Raw genomic sequence first — 27,593 nt, 5'->3', positions numbered from 1 at the left:
CACTCAATATATGTAATGGCTACGAGAGAACTAAAAAAAGTCTAGGAACAGGACATCTTTCCAAAACTGAACTACTTACTGTGAGGGGAGTTGTTCATTTGTTTGTTTTTTAAAGATAAACAGGGTTTTTTTTCATCTGTTTCATGAAATATTATAGCTAAGATCTTTCTCCACTTCCATAAATGGATGTTTTTCTTACTCTCAGTGGGTGGTCTCAGAGTTTTGACAGAGGAACATCACAAGCTAAAAACATAGGATGCTACAGAGATAGCCCACCTGCAGTGATGGTGGATGTGAAGGGGGAGAGAAAAGGTGATTGCAAAGGCCAAAACAGACTGTGGTGGGGAAAATCAAAGGTCAGAAATGTATTCACAGCCCTAACAATGGGGGAGCCCTGGTGAAATGAACAGCCAAAAAACACAGATACATTCAGAAAAAAAGGGATGCAGAAAAGAGGCAAAAATTTTAGCTTTCACTTATCCTGTTATTAGATATTTCCATTCTTTTTTTTTAATTTAAAAAAGGTCTGAATAAGAAACTCACCATAATGCTTGGCATTCCTTTTAGAGTAGTTAAAGCATTTTGAAAACTGGTTTCTTTCACATTTCTGTTTCACACTAGCCAATTTAATGAAACAAATCTTCCTTTAAAAGCTCTGGTATGAACCATATGTCTATGCAAACTCCTGCTACTACCATATGTATTGCTTGGTTTCTTACTTGTTTTCTACAAGGAAGTCTACCACATATTTCTTCAGACAGTAGAGATGAGCATCCATCAGCCCTGTTCTGATGTGCATTCTGGGGTGCCTGTAAAAGAAAAAAAACAAAAAGAAAAATCATGGAGCTTAGCTTTGTGTGGCCATTTACAAGAGTTTGACTTTGCAATTAAAGCAGTGGATAGTGAAAACTATGCAAAGGCAGATCTGTTCCTTTCCATCAACTGCTGGATTAACAGAGAACAGTGCAGGCTGCCATTATTGGACTGTGTCTATAAACTTACACCTGCTGGCCCTGGGCTGATTTGCTGCGAAAGAAAACACCTCCTCCAAGGAGTCATTACTCCTGCTACATCTTCTTATGTAAGTGGAAATTGCACATTACTGGGCAGGAAGCCAAAGTAATGGGCCCAGAGTGCTAAAAGTTACAGTGGGTAATGTCAGGGTACAATAATTCAAAGCTGCTGGCTAAGTGCCTGCCTTAATATGCAAGGCTGTGCATGTTCTGCTAGCAAACACAACAACGCTACTGTATTTTTTCCAACACTTCCTAGAGGGTAATAGGGGAAGGAGATGGGGTCTGCTCACCTTTTCTACACCACACATTACAAATGAATGCCAAAGCTCAATTACAAAGTGTTTGCCTATCCAGCCCAGTAAGGTGGAAAAGACCAGTGAAATTCCCGCTCATCATTAGCCAAACAATGGCAAACAGGGAATTCTTCACTTTCAGACCAGTGGCAGGTTAATATTTCAGAAATTCAGAAACCTTCAATAGCTTCAATATTTTAAGAACAAAGTTTTAAATCATAAAAACTCATTGATTACTTCTATTACTTCTCTTTATGCATTCCCTGCTCTTAGTGGAAACCCTTTTTGGAACCTTTCTCAAAGTAGCTAGTTATTTTATGCCAATATTACTTTCCCTTCCACGCACCTGTAGCCTCATTTGAGTGTGTTCTGGCTGCCTGAACAGTCACCACCAGGTCTCAGGGCAGAAAAGCCACAAGAATATTTTGCTTGCAAATTAAAAAAGGCAAAACACAATGGTCAGGGAATACACTGGGCTGTTCAAGAAATCTGTAACTGTACTCACAGTCCAGAGGCTTTGTAAGGAGAGAAATTTTAATTCACACCTGAAATTGTCTCCATTTTCATTTTTCCTTCCTTGATGCCTGGATTTCGTAATGAAGTTTGAATGAACATATCTCACCAGTATATTCCATCCAACTTTTGTTCGCCTACCTCAGAACATGCTAGTCAGATGGTTGTGATCATGATCACTTTTACTATTTAGTGAGCTCAGCAGAGGGATCACTCACAACTAGGGCACACATCTCTCCCCCTGCCCCCCCATACTAGCACACCAAATATTTGGCAACACCAAAGGAGACTATCAGGTGTTCTAGTAAGCCATTTTCCAGTGTATTTCTCAAATAATGCATTGAACTACCAGAGTACTTAAATCTTAACATTTTATAATTTCAGTGGCATTTCTCAAGCATGCCATTCAATGCAAGTTAAGCATATTATTAACTTTAAAGAAATTCTTTAAGTCCCACTTGCAAAGGAAAGCTCCTATAATAGTAGTACAACACTCTGCAGTAAAGTATGTGGTACTAAAAAATGATATATGCACTTTCAGTAGATTACTTCATTAACAAAACATGAGCTCACCTAGCAATGCTCCAGTACTGATGTTATCAGTGGCCCAGATGTTGCTGTGGAAGTCAGCCCAAATAGCAATGTTCCTTATGCAAAGAGGATAGGGAATCCACTAATTTTAATGAGGTCTTGCAGTTGGAAGTCAGCAGACTCCCTCCTGCTCTGCATCCTGGGGATGGTTTCCACATTTTGTGTATTTATGAAGGAGAATTTTCATATCTACTCTTGAGAAAAAGGGCTCCCTTGTATTTATATAATGAATATAACAGTTTATTGAAATGGGTGAGAGACAAATGGAAAGAAATAGAGCAGGAAGGAAAGCTGGGAAAATGAACAAAACAATGTAACAAAGCAAGAAATATAAAAAAATACAAAGGGATGCAACATGGGAAGGAGAGGGAAAAACAGGAGGAAAAAAACCCCAATTCTTAACTTGAAGATGACAAATAGGACACAGTTTCTTTAGTGCCAGAATGCCAAGTTCTCTCTCTATTCAAGATCTGTCACACCCCTCCTTAAACACAAGGCCGGGAAGGCTGCAAGGACTAGACGTCAAGTAGAAGAGTGTAAAACAGGAACTCCTCAATAAATGCTGGTTCTGTTGCCAGTGTCTGTGCAGCTTTCACACATACAGTCTCCCCACCTGCAAACTGGAATAACACTATTTAGCTACACCGCAGGACACCGAGGATTTGTGGGCTGAAGTTTGTGTCTGCACGCAAGTATTGTACCAAGTTTTTCTGTAGCTAAGCAACTTTGTAAGAAAGTTATACAAAATCAGTGCAAGTGGACAGGCAGTAGCACAGTGCTATCCTAGCTGCAGCTCCATCACACACACAAAACCGCCCCACCCCCCCAAAAAAACCCCAGCCAGACAAGATGTACCGAAATGCCACTCCGAGTTAGCTTTCAATGTAGAATATACTAACAATAACAGAACATCATGCTGGACAAGAGGGAGGTCCCACAATGAAAATCCTCTGAAATACAGACCACCTAAGTGATTTGCAACAGAATAGTCCCATAGATTAATATTATAATCACAGCTTCAAAGGTCAAACAGGCAAGTTTGGGCACATGCATAAACAAAGCTTCGATTTCTGTAAACCAGATTTAAGGGGAGAATAGCCACACTAAACCAGACTGATAAGAGCACTCTATCATAGCAAGCCACTAAAGATGATGCTAATTTTCATTGACTACTGCTTAAAACAGTTATCTTCAGGTAAAAGCAAAGGAGCCAAATAATCTAACAGATAACAGCAAACTCCATCACCATTTCAAATGAGCATCTGGTTACTAATATCGAAAGCCACACTCTCTTCTCATGCCTCTGATCTCCCACTCCATCAGTTAATCTTTACAACATATGAAAAATAAGCCTGTTGCAAGGAACAGCTGATACAGAGAATCAAATAACAAACAATGCATTTGCTGAGAGCTGATGCACCTAGACTTATCACTCTGAGGAAGATAATACAGAAGGCTTTCAATAATATCATCAAAGCAAGGGAGAAGGTACTAGAAGGGGCTGGCTGCAGATGGTTGTGTTAATGAATGCCGGGTTGGGTGGTTTATCAAAAGAAAAAGACTGGATATGTATCTGAGAGGGTCACCATTGAGATGAAAGTTTAACAGCCATTGTTGGAGCTTTTTAATGAGCAAGGACTGTCAAATGTGAACCCTCTAAGAATCATACCAATTACTAAATGAACTTCGGTTCAATCTAGCAAATGTAATCAAGCACAAGTCATTAAAATACATGGTAAAACTCCTATTGGTGCTGCCACTATAGTGTCTATTATTGTCTGTGCTCCCATGTAAGGGAGGGGGCTGCTCCCAGTTGTAAACTCCGTGTGTTATGTTAAGTGATGGGAAATTTTAGCCCTAATGATGAGGCACGGAGGGCTCCCTGGCAGAAAGTCGACAATGAGAAGGCTCAGAGAGATCTGTGGAGAAGTCAGGGAAAGATCAGCAATTAAAAGACCAATTTCAAAGAATGCAATTTAATGTGTAAAATTAGCTTTTATTAGCACATAATTCCACAAAATCCTGACTCGGGATGAGAGTGCATAAAGGTCTGCCAGAGTCCTTAGAAAGGTCCGTGCCCGTAATTCCTGACAGGCCATTGTGAAATAATAAGCAGTACTAACAGGATTGATGCATGCCTCGTACATGGCAATGCTTTGTAAGTGGAGCCCAGAGCTTTTTTCTCCCTGATAACCTCTCTCAGGATTTCCTCCCTCAGGGAAATCAACCACTGATACAGCAAACTTCCCTTGTTTAAAGGCAAAAAAGATGACAATTGTTTCAACTGTAAACTAATTAAGAGAGGTTACCACCAAGAGCTGGAGGTTCAAACCAGCCCTGCACTCCCACTGACAGTGTGATAATGCCAGGCCGGGGTCAAAATCATAAATCTGAAGGGAGCACACACAATGCTTAAAGCCAAAAAGCCTCTCTACTAAGCATGGGATATTGCCACATTAACCTCACCACCTCACAAATAAACTAGCTGAGAAAGAGAAATCCCATAGCCTCTTTCCCTTTAACTTCACACAGCTGTTGACGGAAAATATGAAGGTCTTTAAATAAACTCAGGGACCTGGGGCTGTCCATGTTCTAATGCTAATCTGAGCAATGACACAATAAAAGTCCAATCATATCTGCTATTAACCTGGCTCCTGAACAGATATCCGAATTACATCCACTGTGGGCTTATGGGGTGTTAGTTCATCTTCCTCCCTATCCCTCCAAAATAAGTAAATAAATAACAGAACGCTAAGTGCAAACTATGCATTCCATGCTCATTTCTTTCCTAATTAATTGCATATAGCTCACATAGTCCATGTAGCCAAGCAGTCTTCCGCATTCTTCCTATCCCCCAAACTACAAACTGTATTCTGGTGTGACGAGTGTGCCATCCAGTTCAAACACACGGTGCTGACCCCTGACCGTGTGCATGGAGGTGATGCTCTCGTGTGGATACAAAGCCAGTGTACAGATCAACACGAAGAGAAGTCTTACAGCAAAAGCTGCCAGATCACCTTTAATGTCTCAAGCATTCCTACTTTTAAGGGGGGGGGAAGGCGGGGGGGCGGGAAATAATCCCTAAATCGCATTGCTCATTTACGGGACAGCTCTTGGCTGTGAACTCGCTACTAATAAAAGACCACTGTTACATTGGCTCTTCAAAAATCCCGGACACCTTATGACCTTAATATTTTTATTTTTATTTTTTTTTTAAACACAGTACTTTTGGCCAAAAAGCTCCCCAAGCACTTAGCCAAATGAATGTCCCCACTGTATCCCAGGGCTCCTTTGCCCACCAGTGAAATGCTGCCACCTCCGGGCTGAACGGCCGCGGCTGTAGCAGCGCTGGCCGGGCCCCCCCAGCCCCCGCCCCCTCCCGCCGCCCGGGCGGTAAGGTGGCGGGGTGGGGGGGCTGCGTGTGCTGGGCGATGCTGCTTCCCGGGTGGAAACGGCTGGTTCGGTTCTGGCTACGAGGCACACCTCGGTGATGGGCGAGCTGGAGTGGAGAGAGGCACAGGGAGGCAATCACCCAAGATTTCAAGCCGGCCCTGACCCCCCTTTCCAGCTCGGAGGCACCCCTCACTCCTTCCCTTCCTCCAGTTCTGTAACAACCTTCTTTTCAAAGACGTCATTTGGTCCCTGGAGCGCCTGGCACGGGAGGACACGGCAGGTTCGCAGCTTGAATCAGCTGCCCACCGGCAGCTCTGGTAGCCACACCCCCCCCCACCCTCCTGGCTGCTGCTTCCCCAGGCTGCAGCAGGAATGGGAAGTACTTTCCAAATGAAAATGTTTTATTGATCTAGTGACCCAAGTTGCTTGAAAGCCTTCCGAATAATAAATATTTTTCATTCAAAACCTTCATCGCATGCCATTTTTCTTTGTTGTATTATATTATTAATATACCCATGAGACTACAATACAAACTATGAACCTACTTCTAACAAAAACATGCTGAAAACTTTTTGGTAAAGGAACCAACTTTCATTGAAAGCCAAAGATTAAATCATTTTCTCTAGTATAAAAAGTATAGGTTAGCAGTCAGAACTCAGGATTAATATTTGTTCAAGGCCAGAAATGGTTTACAATAAGCCAGTGAGACCTCCCGTAGCAAGAGTCGTTATCTTGGCATCAACACGGTGCTTCAACATTAACACCTCTCCTGACTTTGACACTGAACAGCGAGGGTGCCAGTGGCTGCGCAGCCCACTTATCCCATGACCTTCTATAAAATGTTTTTCTTTGCCCTGTTTCAGCTTCCCCATAGGAAAACAAGAGCAGCAGTGACTCCTCACCCACCCCAAGCTGGAGGAGCGCTCCCATGTCGCTGGATGCACATGCATCCCCTGGGAGCACACCAGACACAGCTGCTGGGGAAAGCATTTCCCTAAACGTGGTTCTAAGGGTCTTCTCTACCGTACTGAGTGCTAACAGCTGTAGGAAATAACACAGGGGCTGGGCTCCCCACAATGCCCCTGCCCCTCTTCTCCTTCCCTGTCACTGGAAAAACAGAGTTCATGCAAATATGTTATACTAGACACTTTGATACTAGATTCAAGTTTGCTAGAATACCACAATTGCTATGTAGAAACTGAGAAGGCAAAAGAGAGAGACCGAAAATGATAATAAGTCTGGAGCTCAGTGTGAACAGAAGAGAATACGCTGTGAAGGAGGGCGGGGACTGCCAGAGACATTATTAATAGGTTTTACCCTTGAGCTCTGGCAGCTACTTGTTCTATACACAGAGGAAAAGGATTAATCAAGCCTTGCACGTAAAGGTTCTTTCTATGGTCTGCCAAAATATTTAAAGCAGTATATACAAAGTGTAAGCCTTATTATTATACACATTCAATGTAATCATCTTATGCTACAGTTAAGGCCAGGATGACAATAAAGTAGATTATTGTGCACTATAACCAATTCAATTCCAACACAACGGACATGGCTTAGTCATTTGGTTCAGATCTGGTATTTGAGCTTCTTTTTCTCATGCTGGGCTAAACTATGATTTAAAAGATTTAATCAAGCTTTGGGAAATGCTTTCTTTGCTAAAGAAGGAGAAAGAACTAAAAAGTCTGCACCTGGAAACCCTAATCATTTCCAATTTTCAGCTCATTTTGCTTCCTGCTTCGTGAAAACTCACCTTAGTAAATAATTGTTCCCTAAAATCACCAGGGCTGAAAGGATGACAATATATGAGGAACAAATTTTAAGCAAACAATTGAGGCTGGAGGATTGTCCAGAGGCTACTGAAGAACAGCAGCTCCCGCTGATCCCTCCTACACCAGTTCCCAAAGGGCTACGCAGTAGACATATGATATATTTTCTTAAATCAAATAATTACAGTAAATGCATGGGAAACAGTGAAACTGAATACTAGGTCAAAGCTGCAGGTCACTAGCAATATATAGCTTAAACACAACAAGGCTGCCACAATTTCTTTATGTCACTGGCTTAGACTCAGGCAAACAAAACTGTACTTGGCAGTGTGACTGGCTGATCGCAGCCTGGCTCGATGAGGCTCCAAAGACCTTCTGCACCTCCCAAGTGAGGTGGGTTTTATTCAGAATCTATGATCTGCAAAATCTGGGAATTCAAGGTAACGGCATACCTTTGGACTACTAAACCACACAGGCAAAAACAAATCCTCCATACCCCAACTTTAAACTGCAAGTAAAAGCAGAAGTGGAAAAAACAAAGTCAAAATAATCATTGTGTTTCCCTTTCACTTTACAGGGCCCAGAAGTACAACAAACTGGAGCTGTCACACATACCTTTGGGTTTCCTGTTGTGAGCAGCCTTCCAGGTACCTCATGAAAATCACCTACTTCTGTACCACCAGTTTATTAAAATGAAAAATGTCTCTTTAAGCCTGTTACTGTGGATAGGCCATACCTGATCACTCACTTGCCTTTGCTAGGATCTTCGCCGGACAAGCAAATGGGCTCTTATGACAGAAGGTGCATGTACGTGAGCCTTTCTTTAGAAGATATTGGCATTCAAAACAGTTACGTTTCATGGGAACGAATAACAACCTGACAAGAGTCTGGTAGAAGGTCATCAAGGTTAGAAGGAAGGAGAGGGAGAGAGACGAGTAATACGTGTGTGTTAAGACAAGGCAGCATCTGGCTCCCCCCAGCACCTACAGTCTAGAAAGCAAGACGACATGCGCTTTGAATCCAAAGATGGGAAAAATTCAGGTGTAATGGTTTAAATTACCAAACCCTACCCAAATCCAGCCCATGTAGGATGCCTTCCACAGTAGGTCTGACAATGCTCGTTTCCTTCATCTACTCTAAGTGAATTATACTCGGCTCCTGCTCCTCGAGGGTCTGTAGCTTCCTCAGCTGATGCTTTGACCTGTTTCCTTTTGATTTCCATCCCTGGAACATACTGCTTCTGCCTCACTTTTGATTCATAATAAACTTTTACAGTTGTATCTCTTCACATCTCAAGTAGACTGAAACCTGAACATTTTAGCATTTGGCAACATAATAACCACACTTCACCCTGATGAGATCCCAACAACCGCAAGCATCAAATATTTAATCAGATAATGAAAACAGCTTTATCTCAGGCAGAAAATAAAGCGGGCAAAGAACCTGGCACTGCTGCCACTGCAGTGGGAGCCTGGCTGTGACTGCCAGCACACAGGCTGCTCCGTATCTTGGCAATGTTGACTGGGTACATGGAAGAAAGATAAATTTTAGGGGAAACTACACTAAGGTATGAGCAGTCAGACTTGACGAATCCTGCCTCCCTACAGAAAAAACAGAGGGGTTTCCCTAACTTGGCCACACTGAAGTTATGACTCAGCCCATGTATTCAGATACATCCTCAGAAGCATGCTAGCCTGGATCTAAAGCAACATCAGCCTTGAGCCATGAGATTTCAGGACAGGGGATTTCAGCCCTGTCAGGGCTCGGGACATCATCAGCATTAGACTCAGCCCAATTCTGCAGTGAAAAAATACCCCAAGTAACAGGAACATCACACAAGAAACAGAGAGATACTTGTGTTCTTTTCTAGTTTAAAATAACCTATACTGTTTCATTTATCAGCTATCATTTTGATGGTATCAAATAAGAACTTCATTAAAACAAAGCCTTAAAATTAGAACATGTAGCATTCTTTTTGCACAGTGACAGCAGAATTTAAAACTAAGAAATAAAGTCCGACTGGAGCCACTTTGCAGACGTATCTTGTCTTTTCAACCCCAAAGAACACTATGATTAATTCTTTTAATAGCTAACTGGCATTTTACAAAATACATTAGAAACACCATGGGATGATGAACATAAGTATCAGGGGGAAAAAAAAAACAAACCAGGAAAAAAGGCAAGACACAGAAAAATCCATCGTTACCACAAGAGTAGCTTAGCATCCACCCAAAGTCCCAATCTGTGTTGTTTTTTTTTTAAAACAAGTAATTACAGTGGTTACAACCACACCGTATTAGTTTCTGGTTAGACCAGATTACTCATGATTTAAAATTTCCAGATTTGTTAATAGTTATAACAGAAGTTGCTGCTTCATATTACTATAAGAAACTGAGCTTACACCTAAAATGCTTTCAGGAGGATGCTAAAGTTGGAGCACTACAGAATTAAGCCCAACCGAACAAAAATCTACACTGTACTGAGGATAGAGCTGGACTTCCAGATCTTTCTCCATCTTCCACCCACTACTAGGGTCTAAATAACAGCTTAAGGTTGGGCCAGAGGGAATTTCCCTCCTTTTGATCAGTGATAATATGGCAATTAGAATACTGCAGAGAACAGAAGACAATCCTGGCAGATTCAACGCAGTGAGATGGTACTTAGCAGTAGGTTTAACTTCCTTCCCTGGGATGGTTACTGCTGACTGAGAAACTTCACAGAAACAAGAGTCTTGCTCTGCACAGCCCAGCACCTGCTAACTCTCTTAATACAGTACGTAGGAGCTGCCTTTATAATAAGCAGGAGTCTGATCATTTAAAAAAAAACCAAAACAAAACAACCCAAACCCCTCCATGTTCCTGAATGCAAAGCTGCCCAGACACTGCTCCTCTGCGTACTTTTAAAATTTAAATACTAATCTTTTGATTTTGGGGTTTTTTTTGGCTGCAGTTACAAAGTTGAGATTTTGGCCAAAATTATATTGCCGTGATAAGGAGACATCAGCACACTACTTGTCTGGAGACGATGTGGCTTCAGCAATGAAATAAATAGGAGAAATGTCAGTAGCCTAGACTGCAGTGGTCCCTAATAGCAAAAGCAGTAGTAGAGAACCATCCTCCCCACTGTTCACAAGCTGAAACTGAAAAGCAAGAGAGAAGACAGCGACTGACCCTTCTGTTGCTTATGCCACCTGGGGTAGCAAGTGAAACCTCACAGCCCAGAAGCAATGAACTGGCTATGGCAAGTAACAGAGTTCAGATGCCTCCATAATTTGCTCTTAGAACAGCTCTCTACAAAGACCAGAATGGCAACAAATCCAATCCTCTTCCCTGACAAGGCTAAACCCATGGTAGGACAATTTCTCATCTAAAAACACTTTGCTTAACAGAAAGAAAAAGAAAATGGGTAGTGGATGACCTGAAGATTATAATTTACAGTTTTACGGCAACCTCAAATACTATTAAAACAAAACAACTTCTATTCCCTTCTTGCTTGGAAGAGAGTGGGACTATTCCGTCTGTGGTTGTGGACTGTTTCAGTATTATCCAACTGCATAAACGAAACTAGTGTCAAAATTAAGTTTTAAATGGCTTGAGGTTTATAGGAATTAAAGAAGGAAAAATTAAATTTGAAACTCTGCTTGTTTACTAGCACTAATTAAATATGCCAGATTTCTGGGCAAGCTTCCTAGCCTGTGGCTACTACGTTACTGGCTTGTAAAACAGTCAACAAGTACACGAGTACAAAGCACAAATACAATAACAGAGATTTCGTGTACAGTCCTGCCCTTAGTTTATACAGAAAAAAATGTATTAGAAACCATCTGTAACTATAAAGACCTGTGCTAACCCTCTAGACTATATTAGTAATATTAAAAAGTGCCAAGTCTACAATGGTCGCTTTTGCAGAGAATAGTTAAAAAAAAAAATAAATAAATCAGAGAGAGGTAAGAAGCAATAAGCACAACCAAAACGAACAGGAAGCTTTAAAAGACTAGTTTACTTCTAGAAGTCCCATGCTTCTGGGCTCTGCTCTCAAAATAATTTGCTAATAAACAAAAGGGAATTTTTGCACTTCAACAGAAGAACTGAGTCTGATTATTCACACCACGGAAGCCGCACTCCTCACAAATAGTAGATTTTTAGTGTATTTGAATTCACTAGAAAATAGGTTTATTCTGAAGAGCTGGAATTCCATATTTAGTGGGAGCAAGGGCTATATCCATAACAGTAAAGTCCATTTAGACTTCCAACTTTTAGGACAGGTAGCATCTTTGCATTCCATGTTTCAAAGGAACCAGCACAATGAGCTCATAGTCTATCAGGAAGCTACAAACCAACGAAAAAGAACAAACTAAAGCCAACCTCAGATAAAAGGAGCCTCTGGAGACTGCTCATCTCAGCACAAAGGTGAAATAACACAGAATAAAATGCCGTGGTACCAGCATCATTGCCAGGTATGTAGGGGCAGGAGAAGGAGGGACAGTAAGATTCCATGGCCTAAATGCTGTTCTTTGCACATCCTTCTTTCAGGTGAATCTCCTGATTTACATGCTGTGGCTAAAGCAGCCATCTCTGCAAAAGTGGCAAGCAACTCTTAATGAAGAAACACTTGAAGACAATCTGCTGCCTTGACAGCTTTAAATTGAAAAGCCTTTCACAGCAACACAAATTAATGCGCGTTACCACTGTACAGTAGCCTTGCTCAGCTTTAAGGAAACCAGGAATTATGCTTCAATAAAAATTCAGCCACGCAAATATTCTGCTATAAAAAGCGGCATAAACATATAACTCTCCAACTTCCAGAATCACGTACACGAGGCAAAGGGAAATGATATAAAAATAACTAGGTTTTTGTTTACATCTCAGATTTACAACAGCAATTCCAGAAACTAAGTTCTTCCACAGAGGCATTGATTTAATTAGCCTGCATAGCATGCTTTATTCGTATTCAGACCTCTGACGTACACTGATAAAAAAGAAACAAATACACCACGGACACACACAAAATAGTTTCCTAAACTTTTTCTATGCCCAGGTGCAGGTAAGAATTCTCAAAACATGCTTTCATGGGCTCTTCCTTACATGCAAATGATCCTTTTTTAATATCTACAAACTACGTATGTTTTTAATTAAAAAATGTGACTGGATCGATTGGATCATATATTCTTGCAAACCAGCCAAAAATCAGATACAAACTGAAGCCCTGAAGGAACTTCTGGAAGTACAAACCATACTGCAGAACAGTTCCACTTCTGGCAAGAAGAATCACCTCTCCTTTCGAAATGAAGCTAGAAGTGACAGCAGTGCATAAAAACATGCTGTCATTCAGCACTAAAATAACTACATTAATGAACAGTACTCAGAAATCATAAAAAAAATGCGACTGGCAAAAATCTCAGCTTAGCAAGTAATCACAGAATTATAAAGTAACAGCAGAGCACTTGCTTCTTACTTTTTGATAACTGCTAATCTCAATTTTGGGTCTTACTATTCAACTGGATGACGAATTAGTTCCTCAGATATGTGAACACTGGATTCTCTTCAGGGCACAAACAATGGCAGGGAGGGGGACATTTTTCCTTAAGGTGACAAGCAAGACTACTAAGAATTTAGTAGTTCTCATACACTTTTTTTCTACTTTATTTTGATCCACATTAGTGCAGGCTTCGGCTGCTTGTCCTTCTTCACGTTAGGCTTAAAAGCCAAAACATCCCAGAATTTTGGGAACAAGTATTTAACCAAGAGTGTAAGAAGCTATTATCCACTTCTAGAGACAACATGCAAGTTCAAGTCAGTGCCAATCTGTAAGGAATGCTTCTGAGGCTCATCATTTTTTCTCCTCATAACTTCGTCTAATTTTCCATACCCATGCTCTACTCAGCCTGCAGCAAGCAGGGATCAACAATTTGGACCAGCAAACTTACACTCAGAAATCTGATCAGCCTTTGCAAAGACAGGGCCCCAATGTCTTCCACTTTTGCACACTGAAGCTGTCCTCGACTCTCCCATGCGCACAGCACAAAATTGGTTGTGGCCTCAAATCACTACAGTGCAGCACAGCTTCCCATAATCCCCATTAATTTCAAGTGTTTGGATACTGAATAGCTTGGTTCAGCTTTCACCTCTTCACCATACAGTAAATTTTCAGGCAATGACCAATGATGAAAAACACTCATCAGCTACATGTCAACATATCTGGAAACCTTAGGAAACAGCAGTATCCTAAGATACCCAAGACCTGGGTACTTCCATTGAGACTTTAATTAACATTTATGGCCAGTCTTCTTACTGTAATTGCAGGAGGAGCCAAAATCATCAGCAGGTATGCAGGCATGTGGCAGGCAAGAGACTGAAGCCTTCCAGAAGTCCTGAATGGAATCTGCAAGTCACCTCCACTGTAGACACGTGTTTTTGTTTAGGAAAAATTAAGAACTCAAAGGACAGAAAGAGCATCAAAGCAAAACCAGCCTTTGCGTTGTTGTGCTGCAGTCTGCTATGAGCTTTCAGTCACTCAAAGATGCATGCTCAGTACTAGATATCTTTCTCAGAGATGCACAAGTTCATATCCTTGTATCCACACACCATTCTCATATGTACAAGTTCATATTGTTGCATCCACTGCCCTCGAGATGGTAAATCAATCAGTTACAAATTCAAAACACAGAAATGAAGGAACAGGTAAAGTGACAGACTCTTTTGCAGCAGGTTACTCAACTGTGCTTCAGCTCTGGTATTTGGCATTTCTGCTGTTTGTGGCACTCTTGACTTACAGGTTCATCATATCTTTATAAAGCCACTATTTAGCAGAGCAGTATTACCTTGGTTTATTACCATAACCTGTCATTCAGAAAACTAACTCTTCTTTATGGAAAAAATTGTCATTAAAAAATGAAGAAGCCGCTCACACACAGCAGCCCAATCAACTCATATGTTTTACAGCAGATCATTTGCAAAAGATAGTTGTCATGCTTTTAAACTGTTTAGGAGAAATGGAAGCAGTTAGTCTTTGGAATGATCACCTTCTAAAAGGTAATTACTTTTCTACTGTGAAAAGTAAGCTATTTGAAGAACTATAGAAGATTATACTCCTGTATGATATTTGCATTTTGCTGGAACCTGAAAGTGCTGACCAAAGCTGTACATATGGGTAACAAAAACACAATTCTTATTCCAGAATTTAATTTTTTTTGGCCCTCAGGTGGCCAAACTGGAAGTGGAGAGCAGCGAACAAATGCAAGGACTAAAGAAACATGAACATTGCTTTTTCTCCTTTATCCAGAGTAATATGGACCCAAGAAAGCCCAGATGACACTGCTGTTTCTGCACCAGAACTGGCTCCTTCTGAGTCCTTCTGGCACTTCCACAGTGTGCCCTGAGCCCCCACTTGCTAGCTCAGGAGCTGCTCTGTCTTCCCAGCTATATCACTGCCAGCCCAGCCTGGCCCCAGCAGCACTCGCATGTTAGCTCAGGTGCACTGCAATAAGCTGTGCCAGACTCGAGCCAGCATTTGTAAAACCAGTTCATGCGCACGCAAGGAATGCCCATCTACAAATCTGATCATGTACGCTCAGGAGTAGTGGCTTGTTAATGCAAAAGAAAACATATTTCATTTTTCATTGTACGACCAGTGCTTTTGTATGAAAAACGAGAATTAGTACAGTGGTAAGAAATCAGAGACAGTGAAGTGATAAGAATAGCAGCACACAACAATGTTAACACACAATAAACTATACAATAATACCTTTAAATACTACTGGCATCTGACATGAAGAAATAAAAGTGCTGAAACTAAAAATCCAGGTTTAAACACGATCTGTAGCTCATGCTGTATGTGTTAGATTAGCTGCTTCCTGCAGGTCATTTTAACAAGTAACTATTCTGACTCTAAATATAGGAAAGTTAATAATTAAATACCCTGTACTCAGAGCAGCATTCTACATTTACACTACTGACATAAACATTCATGGGTTATGCCCTTATGAGACAGAACAGTAATATTGTGTTAATTTTAAAAAGTGAAGAAAATACGAGAGACAAACATTAAGTGGACTTCTCAAGACCGCAAAGAAGGGAGATCTCTTTCTATATTAATTACACAACATTCTTAATGTAAACAGGTGATAGCCCATCAATTCACATGTTAAATTTTACCCTATCCAGCACTAGATCACCTGTAGAACAAGAAAACTCTTCCTCTGTAAATACAAACGTTGCTTATTTCAAGGGTCCTTTACAACCATCAAAAAGATTAACACTTTGGGTTTTTCCAAAGACAAGAATAGATTACTGAGAAGTAAGGTCGGAGAACTTTTCTGCAAACCCTTTAAGTCAATAGTTGCCCAGGACATGAGAAGTCAATGTTTCACCCCAGGCATGAGGTTATCCCTGTCACATTATGAAAGCCTGGAATCTACATAACATCCGTAGTATCACAGTCCCTTATTTTCAGTTGACAAACATCAAAGGGCATAGCAAAAAAAATGCCGAAGACTACTTTTCTTCTGGTTGCTTTCTTCATATAATAATGTAAATCAGAAAACACACAGAAACCTACATTCTAGAGCTACACTGTCATGGGGTACATCTAAACCAAACACATGCAAGAGACTTATTCCTTAAATCTTAAATATATACTATTTCCTCAAAGGGTAAGATATAGAAAAGCATAACCAGCAAGCACTAATGTGTCTCACTGATCTATCCCCTCAATAGCCAGAGGCTACTTTTAGCTACACTGACAACAAAAGAATCTAAATTCTATAAATCAATGTCTCAACATTTTGTTTAGAAGAGTTACAGAAGAGAACCAGAATGTAATCATTTGCTAGCACAGTGGCTCCAGAGGTCTAGGACCAACTGCAAGAATGGAGTTGAACGTGGGAAGGGTCCATTATTCTTTCAATAGTGTCTGCTGCTGCAAAATAGGTGCCTGCATACTTTTTCTACTGGAAGAGCTTAAGTCTTCAGTAGCTTCTTGGTCTGGGAAAATGGCAAGCACCCAAATGCTAACCCAGGGATCTACGAAGGAGATCTACCTGAAGAACAATATTTTTCAAGTGGCCTTAGAAGTGAAAAACGGCCATAAAGAAAAGTCTCATTCCCAAGGGATTTTATTCCTTCTGTCCGGCTGCTGTTCATCAGGTGCCGTTCCCTGCACACATCCCCAGCACATTCTAATGCAAGAGTGGAGAGAGGGCCTCTCTGAAAATAATCACACTTGCTGAAAGACTTGCCCTGCATAAATATCTCTAACAACAGTACAAACAGAAATCAGACTTCTTGCCTGATACTTTAGTTGAAATTTATGGCACTGCTGGCTGTGATTCTGTTATTACTATTCTACCTGGCTAAGGCTCAAAGTCACAGAAGTGGGAATTTCAGAGGTATATTCAGAAATGATGTAGCTCGTTTCAGGAAAAAAAACAACAAAAAAATTACACCTAGTTCTACAAATGCTGTACCAATGCGTTAGTGAACAAAATATATTACACATATATGTATACATGTATGAACACACGTACCACAGAGATGGGACAGAGAAGTTAGGGACACACATGGCCTCTGAAATGATATTTAATGTTAGTCCTTGGGAATAATAAAGCAAAGGGGGGGCAAATATCAAAGGAAATACTGAAAGACAGTCTCTTGTGCTCTTGCAAATATCACCAGCTGCTGGAAGATTTATATGCAGAAAAACTAGAAGCTGAGCTTTAACTTAAATTTCCCTTGCTTTCTTACTGGTTTGCTTCCAACCCTTGGAGTTTAATTAAAGTCCGTCAGCCAATTTTTTTTCTGTCTGAAGGCCCTAAATTGCTCCCCTTTAAAATCTCTCTATATTGTCTGACCCAGATTTTTCAAAATCTTCAGCCTCCACTCACCCCCTCCCACCAACAGGTCTGTTTAAAAGGTTACACAATTTCATGATGATCGACCCAAATAATACCAGCAGTTGTTGCCAGCTAATATGCAGGTACATGTAAGTTACACTTAGAATGAGTAATTGTGCAAGATAAAGCATTCTGCATTGCCAGTTCACATATCAAGATCTAAGAACTACCTCCTCTTAACAGAGTATATCCTACATAGAGTCCTGTAAGAAATCTCTAAGACAAGTGGATAAAAAGTTTTACTGCTTGTAAAAAGAATCTCTATCTAATCTTCTCTAGCTGGGGAAATGGTGCAATAAATTTGATGAAGAAAGGAAGGATTTAAAGCCAGAGAAAATTAGGATTTCTCAAAGCAGAAACATAGAGGACATGCTGCCCTTAGGAATAGATCTCTGCTATTTACTTGATCTACTGGAAGAACTCCCGGGGAGCATGTCTTAGCAAGAGAAAGGAAAGTTTGCTATGCTCTTCATTTCCTGTGTAATTCCAGAAACTGCCAGCACAATGCTGTTTGGGGAGAACCACACTACGGCTATTCAAGAGGGAATTCAGCATTGTATTCTGAATGAATGGAAACATTTTGAAAGATATATATTTGCTGCAAGTAAAGCAGAACATGATCCCGATAAGAATTGTGGGCCCACATATACCTTCAACCAGCTAACTGTGTATTCTGACTCCTTCCATTAGGACTTCCACAATATTCTTAGCAGTGCTAAACATTACAGTAAATCATCCAGGTTAGAGTTCACAGTAGCCATGAAGTAAGTGTAATAAATCAGCACTAAAAATATTATGCAACTACAGCTCAGCTGATAGCAAGTGTAGCTAATTTTAATGGAGAGGCTATCACTTCTATGTATCCCTGCAAGTTAGTGATTTGGGATCTCAATGACCAGGATGAAAGAAAGGCTCTTCAAAGCCCAGGTTTCTTAGAATAAACTGGATGAATGGTTCCTTGCAAAAATCCCAAGGGTATTTCCCTCCAGCCCACTGCTAGGCATGACAACGTACAGGATTAATAAAACCACCAGAAACACAGAACAGTAAGGGAACCACAACCTTTGGCTGGGTTCATGAGCCAGGACCTCAGCCCCAAGCAGAATCAGGCCTTTTAACTGAAGAGGAACAGTCACATGCCTCATTTCACCCTTACTTTGCTTTAAACTAGGTCGTTTCCTCCCCCCCATAGTCCACATTGGCTGATAAATTCCCCAACGGCGGGTGTTAACTAACTCCGCATTCCAGTCTGCTCTGCGTCATGGAGTTCCACATCCCGCTGATGAGGAACACATGGCGGACATGTGGTAGGGGAGAGCCTGACAGCGCTCACACAAGCAGGGATAACTCCTCTGACCTTTGGCTTTTTTTCCTCTCTGTACCATCGCAACTGCACAATAAGGAGTCTGTGCCCCTCTGTTGCGTACTGGTCATTCTGGGATCACCAGGCACAAGCTGAAACGCTAAGATTTCAGCAGGCAGCTACACTGAATTCCCACCATGGCTGAAAACATACACTGAAAGCAAATAATTGATCATTCTGTGTGTCTCCCCTAACCAAACCATTCAGAGGAACTTTAGATCATATAGGTTACACCTAGATCAATCGGGGTAAAATAAGTTACAAAAACAACTGGTGATGGCTACATTTCCCATCAAATCTGTGAAACCAATTAACTCACAACATTGCTAAAAAATACACAGTGGCAACTGTACTAAAGTATTAAGACACCTTTCTAAAACAGACCATTTGTCGTCTTTTTCAAGACCCAAGCCTGGCTCAGAGTAACAATGAGATTCAGCTTCAGTGTTGTCCAACCTGATGACTCATCCAGAGCACTGCATTTACCAAGTCACATGGACTCGAGGGTGTCCAAGCAATACAGTCATCCCTCCCTCCTTCGGAACCTCTGAAAAGCAAAACCGAATCCCAGGCTAAGTGCTGGTCTGAGACTGCAGCAGACAGACAAGACAAATGACAATCCGCACAACATACATTTACTGACAATTAGAAACCAAATGCTGAGCACCACACTCTGCTTTTAGTCTTACACATACTGTAATGCTGGCAAGAATCTTGCAGCAAAATTAAATCTGTTGCCAATAAGTCTTTCTATAGCTACATTCAATAGAAGTTCCTGCTAATATCCCAGATTCAAAAACTCATGCCTCTTACCTGTACAAGCTGTCAAGACATGGCAGGACCTGGATATGCTGTACATTCCTTTCAACCCCCCTCCAATGAATGAGCAAAATAACACAGCAGCAGAAAACCACAATAAAATCCCGTGGAAGCAAGAGTATTAAAATCGGTAATAGCAGCATGTTCTTTAAAATATGAAGTCAATGTCTCACTTACTGCTTTGATAGTATGTTCACATTTATTGTACAAGCATAACATACAAAAGCACCAAATTAAAATATTTTCCTTATATTTGACTACATCCATGTTAGAAATAATAAATCATTTTAAAAATACTCTGTTTCTGAAGCTGAAGGCTACCCTCATCCCCAATATATTTACAGAAAAAGCAGAGCAAGTTGAGCAAAGTTTAAACTCATAATAAAAAGGGCAAACTTTCTGAGAAAATTAATGCCTTTTATTTACAGCAGCTACTCTTAGTGAACTGAGAAAATTCTAAACAGGCACACAAGACCTCCAATAGCATCTTGAGAACATCTACTCTCAACTCATGGCTCAAACAACAACTTAGAGGCCAATATCTTTTTCTGATATGTTCAGCAAAATCCTCTTTTGTAAAGAAGTATGATTAAAGCTACATCAACATTTTTAAAGTGTGGTTATAGTCTGAGAAGTTAAGTGTGTAAAAATCACACCCTCTTATTCAATAGTCCTAGTCCCCCTGTTTTGATTCACAGTCAGATCTGCTTGCTTTACTGGTAAAATAACTTTTTACAACTTTCTAAATTCCTACTAGTACTGTGAAACCAATTCAATTCTGGGAAGGGGAACCAGATTCTTTTCTGGTTTGTGCATCTGCAAAAGGTTTATTACCTAAATCAACACATACAATTTCTATTTTTGTGATGGACAAGCCAAAAAGAACCTGACTTATTTTCTGGGTGCTAGTCCAAAAATTTTATTTTTATGTGTGACAATAGCAGATCTGAAATAACAGGAAAGACATGCAGATCTACACACCACTCTCTGAAAGTCACATGGCGGGGGGGGGGGGGGGGGGGGGGGGCAGGGGGGAAGATATACCCAACATCTTTCCATGGCATTCTTCAAAATACCACTTGAATTCAAAAGGAAACTTAGTAACAGGTTTTCTAATAGCGAAAACTACTGATTTTTCCAACATGGGACCATCACCAAAGCTAATACATATAGATTCATCCTGTAGACAGCTGAGCCCAGCAGAGTTTTTGCTCCTGGTCTGTCCTGAGTTGCTCCTCAGGATTCTCCTACGGAGTTAGGTTATTGCATCCCTCCCTTCCCTGCCAGTGGCACTGCTTGTGGGGACCACTCCCTAATGCATAAAGTATAAAGAACCAAGTTATCAAAGTCCTGCTGATTAATCTATTAAACATAATGAAACTCATTTTGACACATGTGGCTTATGAAGCACTCGATCATACACCCAGCTGGGGCAAGCTGGAGGTGGTGGTCCCCTTCATCAGCACAGCTGGATCTGAAAAAGGACATCTGCCCATCATCTAGTTTAGGATGCTTTACACAGTGGAACATCTCCTTATGTCTGTGTCATTCCCAGCCTTTCTCACAGAGTAGATTTTAAATGAAAAAAAACCCAAAAGAACCACCATACGAGTGGCAGAGTATTTTAGAGATGCCAATTCCCCAAGGAGTGCAGTTTCAGAGAACAGAAACACTAAGGAAGTTGCAGGGTGTTTATATACGATCCACTTATTTAAAACAAATTATCAGCAGAAAAAAAAAAAAAAGGCAATATCCCAAGGCAACAGAAAGGAAATCAAGTGTATCAAAGCTATTCCTGAACTCCCATTACCTACCTACTTGGCAACACCGACTTTTAAAATTATACTACACAGTTCATTTTTAGTCTCATGATGCAAGGGTAAAAGGAAGAAAAATTCCCCCATCTTACCCCCCTCTTTTTATTAAAGTATCTTAAAAACAGATCTGTATTGTTACTTCAAGGTTACTAATGTTAGTACTGTATATATTTATAGATGAGGTATTCCTTTCTGTCTGAAGCACATGAGGTAATAAGTAGCTGGAATTGTCACGGTGATTTATTAACATATTCTCTAGGAGAAGCCCTGCACCTGCGTCTGTGCAGACAGAACACCCACGAAGGCTGAACTCACCCTTACACAGCCCACAAGATCTTAAAAGGAAATGCTCCAAATTTAGACCTGCTCCAACAGGTGTCTTTTACTGTCTCACTTTGCATGACCGTAAATATCAGAGGTGGAGCAAAAAGGCTCCCTGTCCATTGTAATCGTGCTTTGAAAACAAATACTTTTGCCCCCTCCGAAAGCAAAGGAGGCAGCTATGGAATTCTCATCATTTCCTCACTCCTTCATCCTGTCAAGATCCAAGTCAGAGAGATGTCACCAGCAAAACCAGACTCCAGGGATGAGCACATAACTTTATTTTTTTCTCTTCAAAGGGCCCTGTTGGCTTCAAAACTTCCCCAAACTGTATTTCTTTCATTCTCGTATCTCATCTTGCAACTATTTGCCAAAGTGAATGACATGCACAGGCTGTTCATGGCTTTTTATAAGCTCTCATTACCCAAACAGGGAACCATTTCCTTGAAAATGTTTCCCCCAGCAGCATTAGTCTCTCTAGGCACCACCAATAAATTAGTCTCCTGCCCTACCCTGATGCACACCAAAACGTGCCTGAATGGATCTGGATGGATGTATTTGATACTGTTTTGCACTTGTTTACTGGAGAGAGGATGCTACCTGTGGGACTTGTCATTAGGGTGATTAACAGCACCGGGGGGGTGGGGGGAAGGATGGAAAGCTTTGCCCAGAGGAGCAGAATCCAGACTCCTTTCTGTGGCGTAACAAGGAGAGGCATTCTCAAAACCAGAATGGCTATCCACAACTCACAAAACCCCAAAACAAATCAAAACAACAAATCTGGAAAAGAAATCCTAACCAAAATGAGAATAAGAATAACAGGTTATACCACAAACCTAGAAATCCTATTAAAATGTTTCATTCTGAAACACTCTATTACAAAATGCCTGAGTCAAGAGCAAATAAATATTTAATACTCAACAGGTACTCAGGAGAATGTGTGTTTTCCCTTGTCCCTCCCCACCAGCTGCTCTTTTATGGCAGGAAAGTGAAGAGCGTGAAATCCAATGATAGGAGGAAGGCAAAGGTCAGGAAAAAGGTTTTTCTTCAAGGATTTAAATTAGCGTTCTACAGCTTTGGATGTTTTGTCAACAACTTCCCTCCTGTGAGGAGGGGAAGCCAAAGGTCTTTTGAACCATTTCTGTATGGGATCTAGATTTTTACCAGTAACAAGATTCCTATCTTTAAAGAAAAGCTAATCTTCCCTCTTCCCATTCCTTTCACCACTCCCTCCTTGTCCCCTCCTTCCACCTCCCTCCTTAAAAAGGGAGAGAAAAAAGAAAATAGAAAAAGAAAAGGATCTGAAGAGCAGAACAAGCACAGAACGAGTTCTAGAGTTCATGTAACAAGACCACTATAGCCCTTCAAAGGGACCATTAAAAGCAAAACAAACAAAAGAAACACCCTCAAGATGTCTATTGTATTTTACAGAGGAACAAATGAGTGTACTGGAAATTCTCCCATCTTGCCACAAAGCCTGTTGTTTCATCAAAACAAAGTCCAGAGATCAAGAAACGGCCAACATGGTAGCTGAAAGGCAGTCACTTCCAGTTATCCATGAAGATGGCGAGATTGGGCTTGCTCCCCCCCCCCCCCTTGCTTTACTATGATGTATTAAAAAAAAAAAAAAAAAGAAGACTTCAAAGATCATTTTAAGTGTTGCTTTTGTTTCTCACATGAGAAACTCAGGGCTTCAGCAGGTCTAGACAACACAGTGGTTAAAACATCATTAGCTGCCAACACTTTGTCTTCCTAGAGCTCCCACAGTTGTTGCTACCCTGAAATTGCCTCATCTGAAAATACTTGACAATTTCCATATACTGTTTTGCTTCCCTCAGAGCTTCTCCAAGATGGCAGCTGTAAAACAGAGAGAGCGCACAAGTACCCACAGCAAGCAGTTCCAGATGTCAGAGGCTTACCCAGGTGGATACTGGCCCAATGCTTCTGCGTGATGCTTCAAAGCATCTTAATTTTTTGCCCTTCTTTTTAACACTTAGCAGATCTTTTCTCCTTGTGCTTCCAGACTACCATATCATTTATGGGCTTTACTTGAAGGGTAGCTAACACTTTACATTACCTTTCATAGCTGTGCATATGGAAATCTAAGAAAGACAGGGAGACACAGATTTTTATCCCATCTGTATATCACCAACACTACATTTACCAAACACAAAACAGTTATGCTCAAGAAGATCTGCTGAAGACAATGTAACTGAACAGGTGTTCCTAAAAGCAACATTTGGCCTGCAGGATAAAGCCTGATTAATTTAGCTATAGGGTAACAGGAATGAGAATCCTCTGGTTAGATGAACCTGTAAAATCAGAGGTCAACTAAGATCACACATGTTACAGCAATTTCTAAGTTGTTATACCACAGCCATGCTAGTGCTAGGAGAAAACCATAAAGACAAGCCCACGACTAACAACAGATAAAAATATTCCTCTCTAGCCCTACATAGATCTATTAGCCTTTGTTTGTGCAAAACCACCGAATGCAACAGTGCTGAACTTCCTACACTACGCAGATCAGCCTATATAGAACCATACAGAAGGCTTGTCTGCAGTTTGGTCCCTGCCATGCCCAAGAAAAACCCATGAGAGCCCCACTGGAGGAAACGTGCTGGGACAGGCTCTTTCCATCACAGCAGTTAACAGGCTCACTCTTGACTACCTTCCTTCAAGGGTAATCCTTAAACTTAGGCAGAAGAGCATTCATCTTTCCATGGGCATACAGCACCTCCCTCGCATCTGGTAGCGGGATGTTCAAGGAAAGATTACACCTAGCTGTGGCCTACAGCACACACCAGAGGCATTTTCACAGAAGAGATTTATCTGAGAGCAGACCCCAGATGTCCGCATCCTTAACTGACAGGGTTCACATGGATGAATTTCCCAGCTCTCAGATGGCTGCCCCACAGGTGTCTAATCTCACAGAGGTGAAAGTCTGTCAGCCTGGGACAGACTACAAAGGCTGGCCTCTCAAGGAGCCAGCAGAGCTTTCTACAGAAGATGCCAGACAACGTGTGTCTGAGAAAACTAAAACCACTGCTGAGAACAGCGTAAAGAGCAACAAGCCATCTTTCCTTCTTCTACTAATGGATATGAATTACACTGTGCAGGAAGCTCGCTAGTCTTGCGTATTTAATAAGTTCATCCAAGTCCCCAGTGCAGTTTAATGGTGGATATAAACATGGATTCTCTAATGAATCCTTTTGGGCCCGCAAAGATAGCTGAGGTTCTGTACCTTATATGCAGAAGAGTGCCATGAAATCCTGAGGGCCTAGCTCAGATAGTCTGTAAATCCATTTGGGACTTTGCCAATGAGACTAGCATTTCATTTATGGACGTAGGTCTACCATTTCTGAATCTAAACTGTTATCTGAGCTATAATACTGGCTTCATTTCAAGGAGTTACCTTTGCACCCATTCCTTTTCTGTCCCTGGAATTTTTCACAATAAAGGTATCAGACAAGCCTATCAGCTGGTTGTAATGATGTAATGAATAATAAAATACTGCTCCCTGAATATTGCAGAAGCTGCTTTTCCTCCTCCCTTCTCATCCTACTTGGTCTTTAACCATCACTCCTAGTACACAGCTATTTTCCCCCATCCCACGTTCAGCTTCTGTAACAAGGACTCATAAGCTTACTTCTGAAGGATGGATCTTTTAATGACAAGTTCTTCATCCAAGTCAGCTTCATTAGCCATGAAGAGCAATCTTTTTCCTGTGTCATCCACTCCAATGAAGTCACGCTGCTCCACTGAAGTAGAAAATCAAACACAATCATTATATAACCCTGTCTTAATGCAGGCTGGAAAGACAAATGGGACCACCAACCACCCCCGAAATATGAAATACTAGGTTTCAGACTAACCCAGCAAATCAGTGAATTTACGAAAGTTACCCACAATATTTATTAACTTATTTTCAGTCAGGGTAGTTGATACACAGCATAACATTCACAACTCTGGCCCTGCAAGCTTTTTGCATCCTTTTTATGAAAATGCCAACTACAAGTCCTGACACGCAACACTCCCATGTTGAGCTGTGCTTTCCTTCTGTCTCTCTCTCTTTTTAAAAACTGGTACCTGAATTTACACAACAACAAACCCAAGGCAAGCAGAGAGTTCTTCAAAGTCCAACTGCTTCTTCCCCATCGTAAATCACTCATTAGAATCAGGTGGTCTGGAGAGGATTATTATTTCAGTTAAGACATAACTACTTTACAACTGATCTCCTATTTCAAATAAATACTGATAGCAATAGAAAACTTAAATCACATACACAAAAACACATAAAAGTATAGATTCTAACACTCCTACCGCTGATGTTTCTGGGTGGGTTAACTTGCTTTAAAGACCTATTTATAAAACCGCCACCCAAGAGAATACCTCATAGTCACATATATTATTGTGGCAATTCCCACCTCCTGCAATCACTGACTGTGTATCAATAGTGACTTTGGTCTACTGACATGTAAAGCACTTGTTTTTGAACAGTTTTCCACAACATCTGAATGCAGTGGTGGGAGCTTATTGTAACTTGCACTTTGTAGTATAAGCCATCACTCTGGTGGCAACCATCATTACAGGAACACAGACTGTACAAGAATGCCATGGTACACTTTGAACAAAACCTTCTTTTCTCCCACTAAATACTATTATTTTGGGCCAAACTGGCAAATACTCAATCTCCTAAGTTCTAAGCTTTTAACCACACTGGAGTAACAGCATGCTCTTTAAGTAGTTAATTCTCTAAGATCTTTTCTCAGCCAAACTATTTTAACCCCATTTTCCCCAGTTCAGCCCCATTTTTTATTTTACCTTTTCCTTCAGAGTTACTATAGCAATAGCTATCAAAATAGAGTCAAATCTACGCACCTGTTGAAAGTTCTCCTATTGGGAGTCTTTGATCCAAGTGATCAAACATACCCTCTTTACGAATCCCCCCCATCCCTTCTCAGAAATTAATAATACAGCAAAGAAGTACAAAAATAGGCCTGAACATGTAACTTCATAAGAAATTAAGTACGTTTAGGATAAAGCTCACTTGCTGTACGAATTCAGAAATAAGTCTTGAAAGCAGTGCTGAAACTCATGCGAAGGAGGGGTGATGAAGTTTGAGAGTAGGGACTAATCAATCATTGCCACTGCCACCTAACTGGGATCTCCTGACAGGCTAGAAACACAACAGTGACAAGTTTTCCTCCATCAAGCTACTTCTCTCAAAGTTCAGGTCTCGGCTGCCCATTTCTGACTGTTCCCACAGTAACACAACATATTACACTGCTATAGCAAAGCTCTACGTAAGAAGAAAAAAGGAAAAAAGGAAACTTGATGACAACAAGAGCAGGTACATGGTACATGCCACCAAACCGGTTTCTCTCACTTGTGTGGATAGGTGAGAAACAGACAGCAAAACCCTGTGGGAGCACTATTTTTTTAAATTTTTTTTTTTTTTGTAGCAGATGCCAGGTCAGGTTTTTCCCTGTATGCTGGCAATAAACAGCATTACTTTTGTAATTTAGAAAAGACGAAACTTATGACTAAAATCAGTCATACTCAGAGATACACGAGTGCTGTTTCAAATCATACTGGCATTAATTACTAAGGAGTAAATAAGCAGAACGACAAACACAACTTGTTTACAAACTCACTGCAAGATAAGTATGAGAAAAAAACATTAAGGCTGCAGTGATGGTAACTACAAAATTGTTTAAAGTATAAAAATGGAATGCAGGATGTGGTTTTCCTCCTCAAAACAGATAAATAAGGATCTGACATAGCTATTGCCATTTATTAATTACCTTAG

General features: G+C 40.8%; 1 protein-coding gene across 2 annotated transcripts in view; it reads right to left on the bottom strand.

Annotated features, from left to right (window-relative positions):
* Positions 1–27,593, bottom strand: part of EIF2B3 (eukaryotic translation initiation factor 2B subunit gamma) — a 102,189-nt gene that overhangs the window by 51,168 nt on the left and 23,428 nt on the right. The window contains exons 5-6 of one of the 2 annotated variants that reach the window (XM_037403995.1): positions 25,431–25,542; positions 720–809 (exon numbers count right to left, since the gene is read on the bottom strand). In XM_037403995.1, the coding sequence (XP_037259892.1) occupies positions 720–809; positions 25,431–25,542 (202 nt within the window). The remainder of the gene's footprint in view (positions 1–719; positions 810–25,430; positions 25,543–27,593) is intronic. The other variant, XM_037403996.1, reaches the window with a different exon arrangement.

This window comes from Falco rusticolus, chromosome 11 (genome assembly GCF_015220075.1).
Source record: "Falco rusticolus isolate bFalRus1 chromosome 11, bFalRus1.pri, whole genome shotgun sequence".
NCBI lineage: Eukaryota > Metazoa > Chordata > Aves > Falconiformes > Falconidae > Falco > Falco rusticolus.
This window is presented reverse-complemented; position numbering and strand designations above follow the sequence as displayed.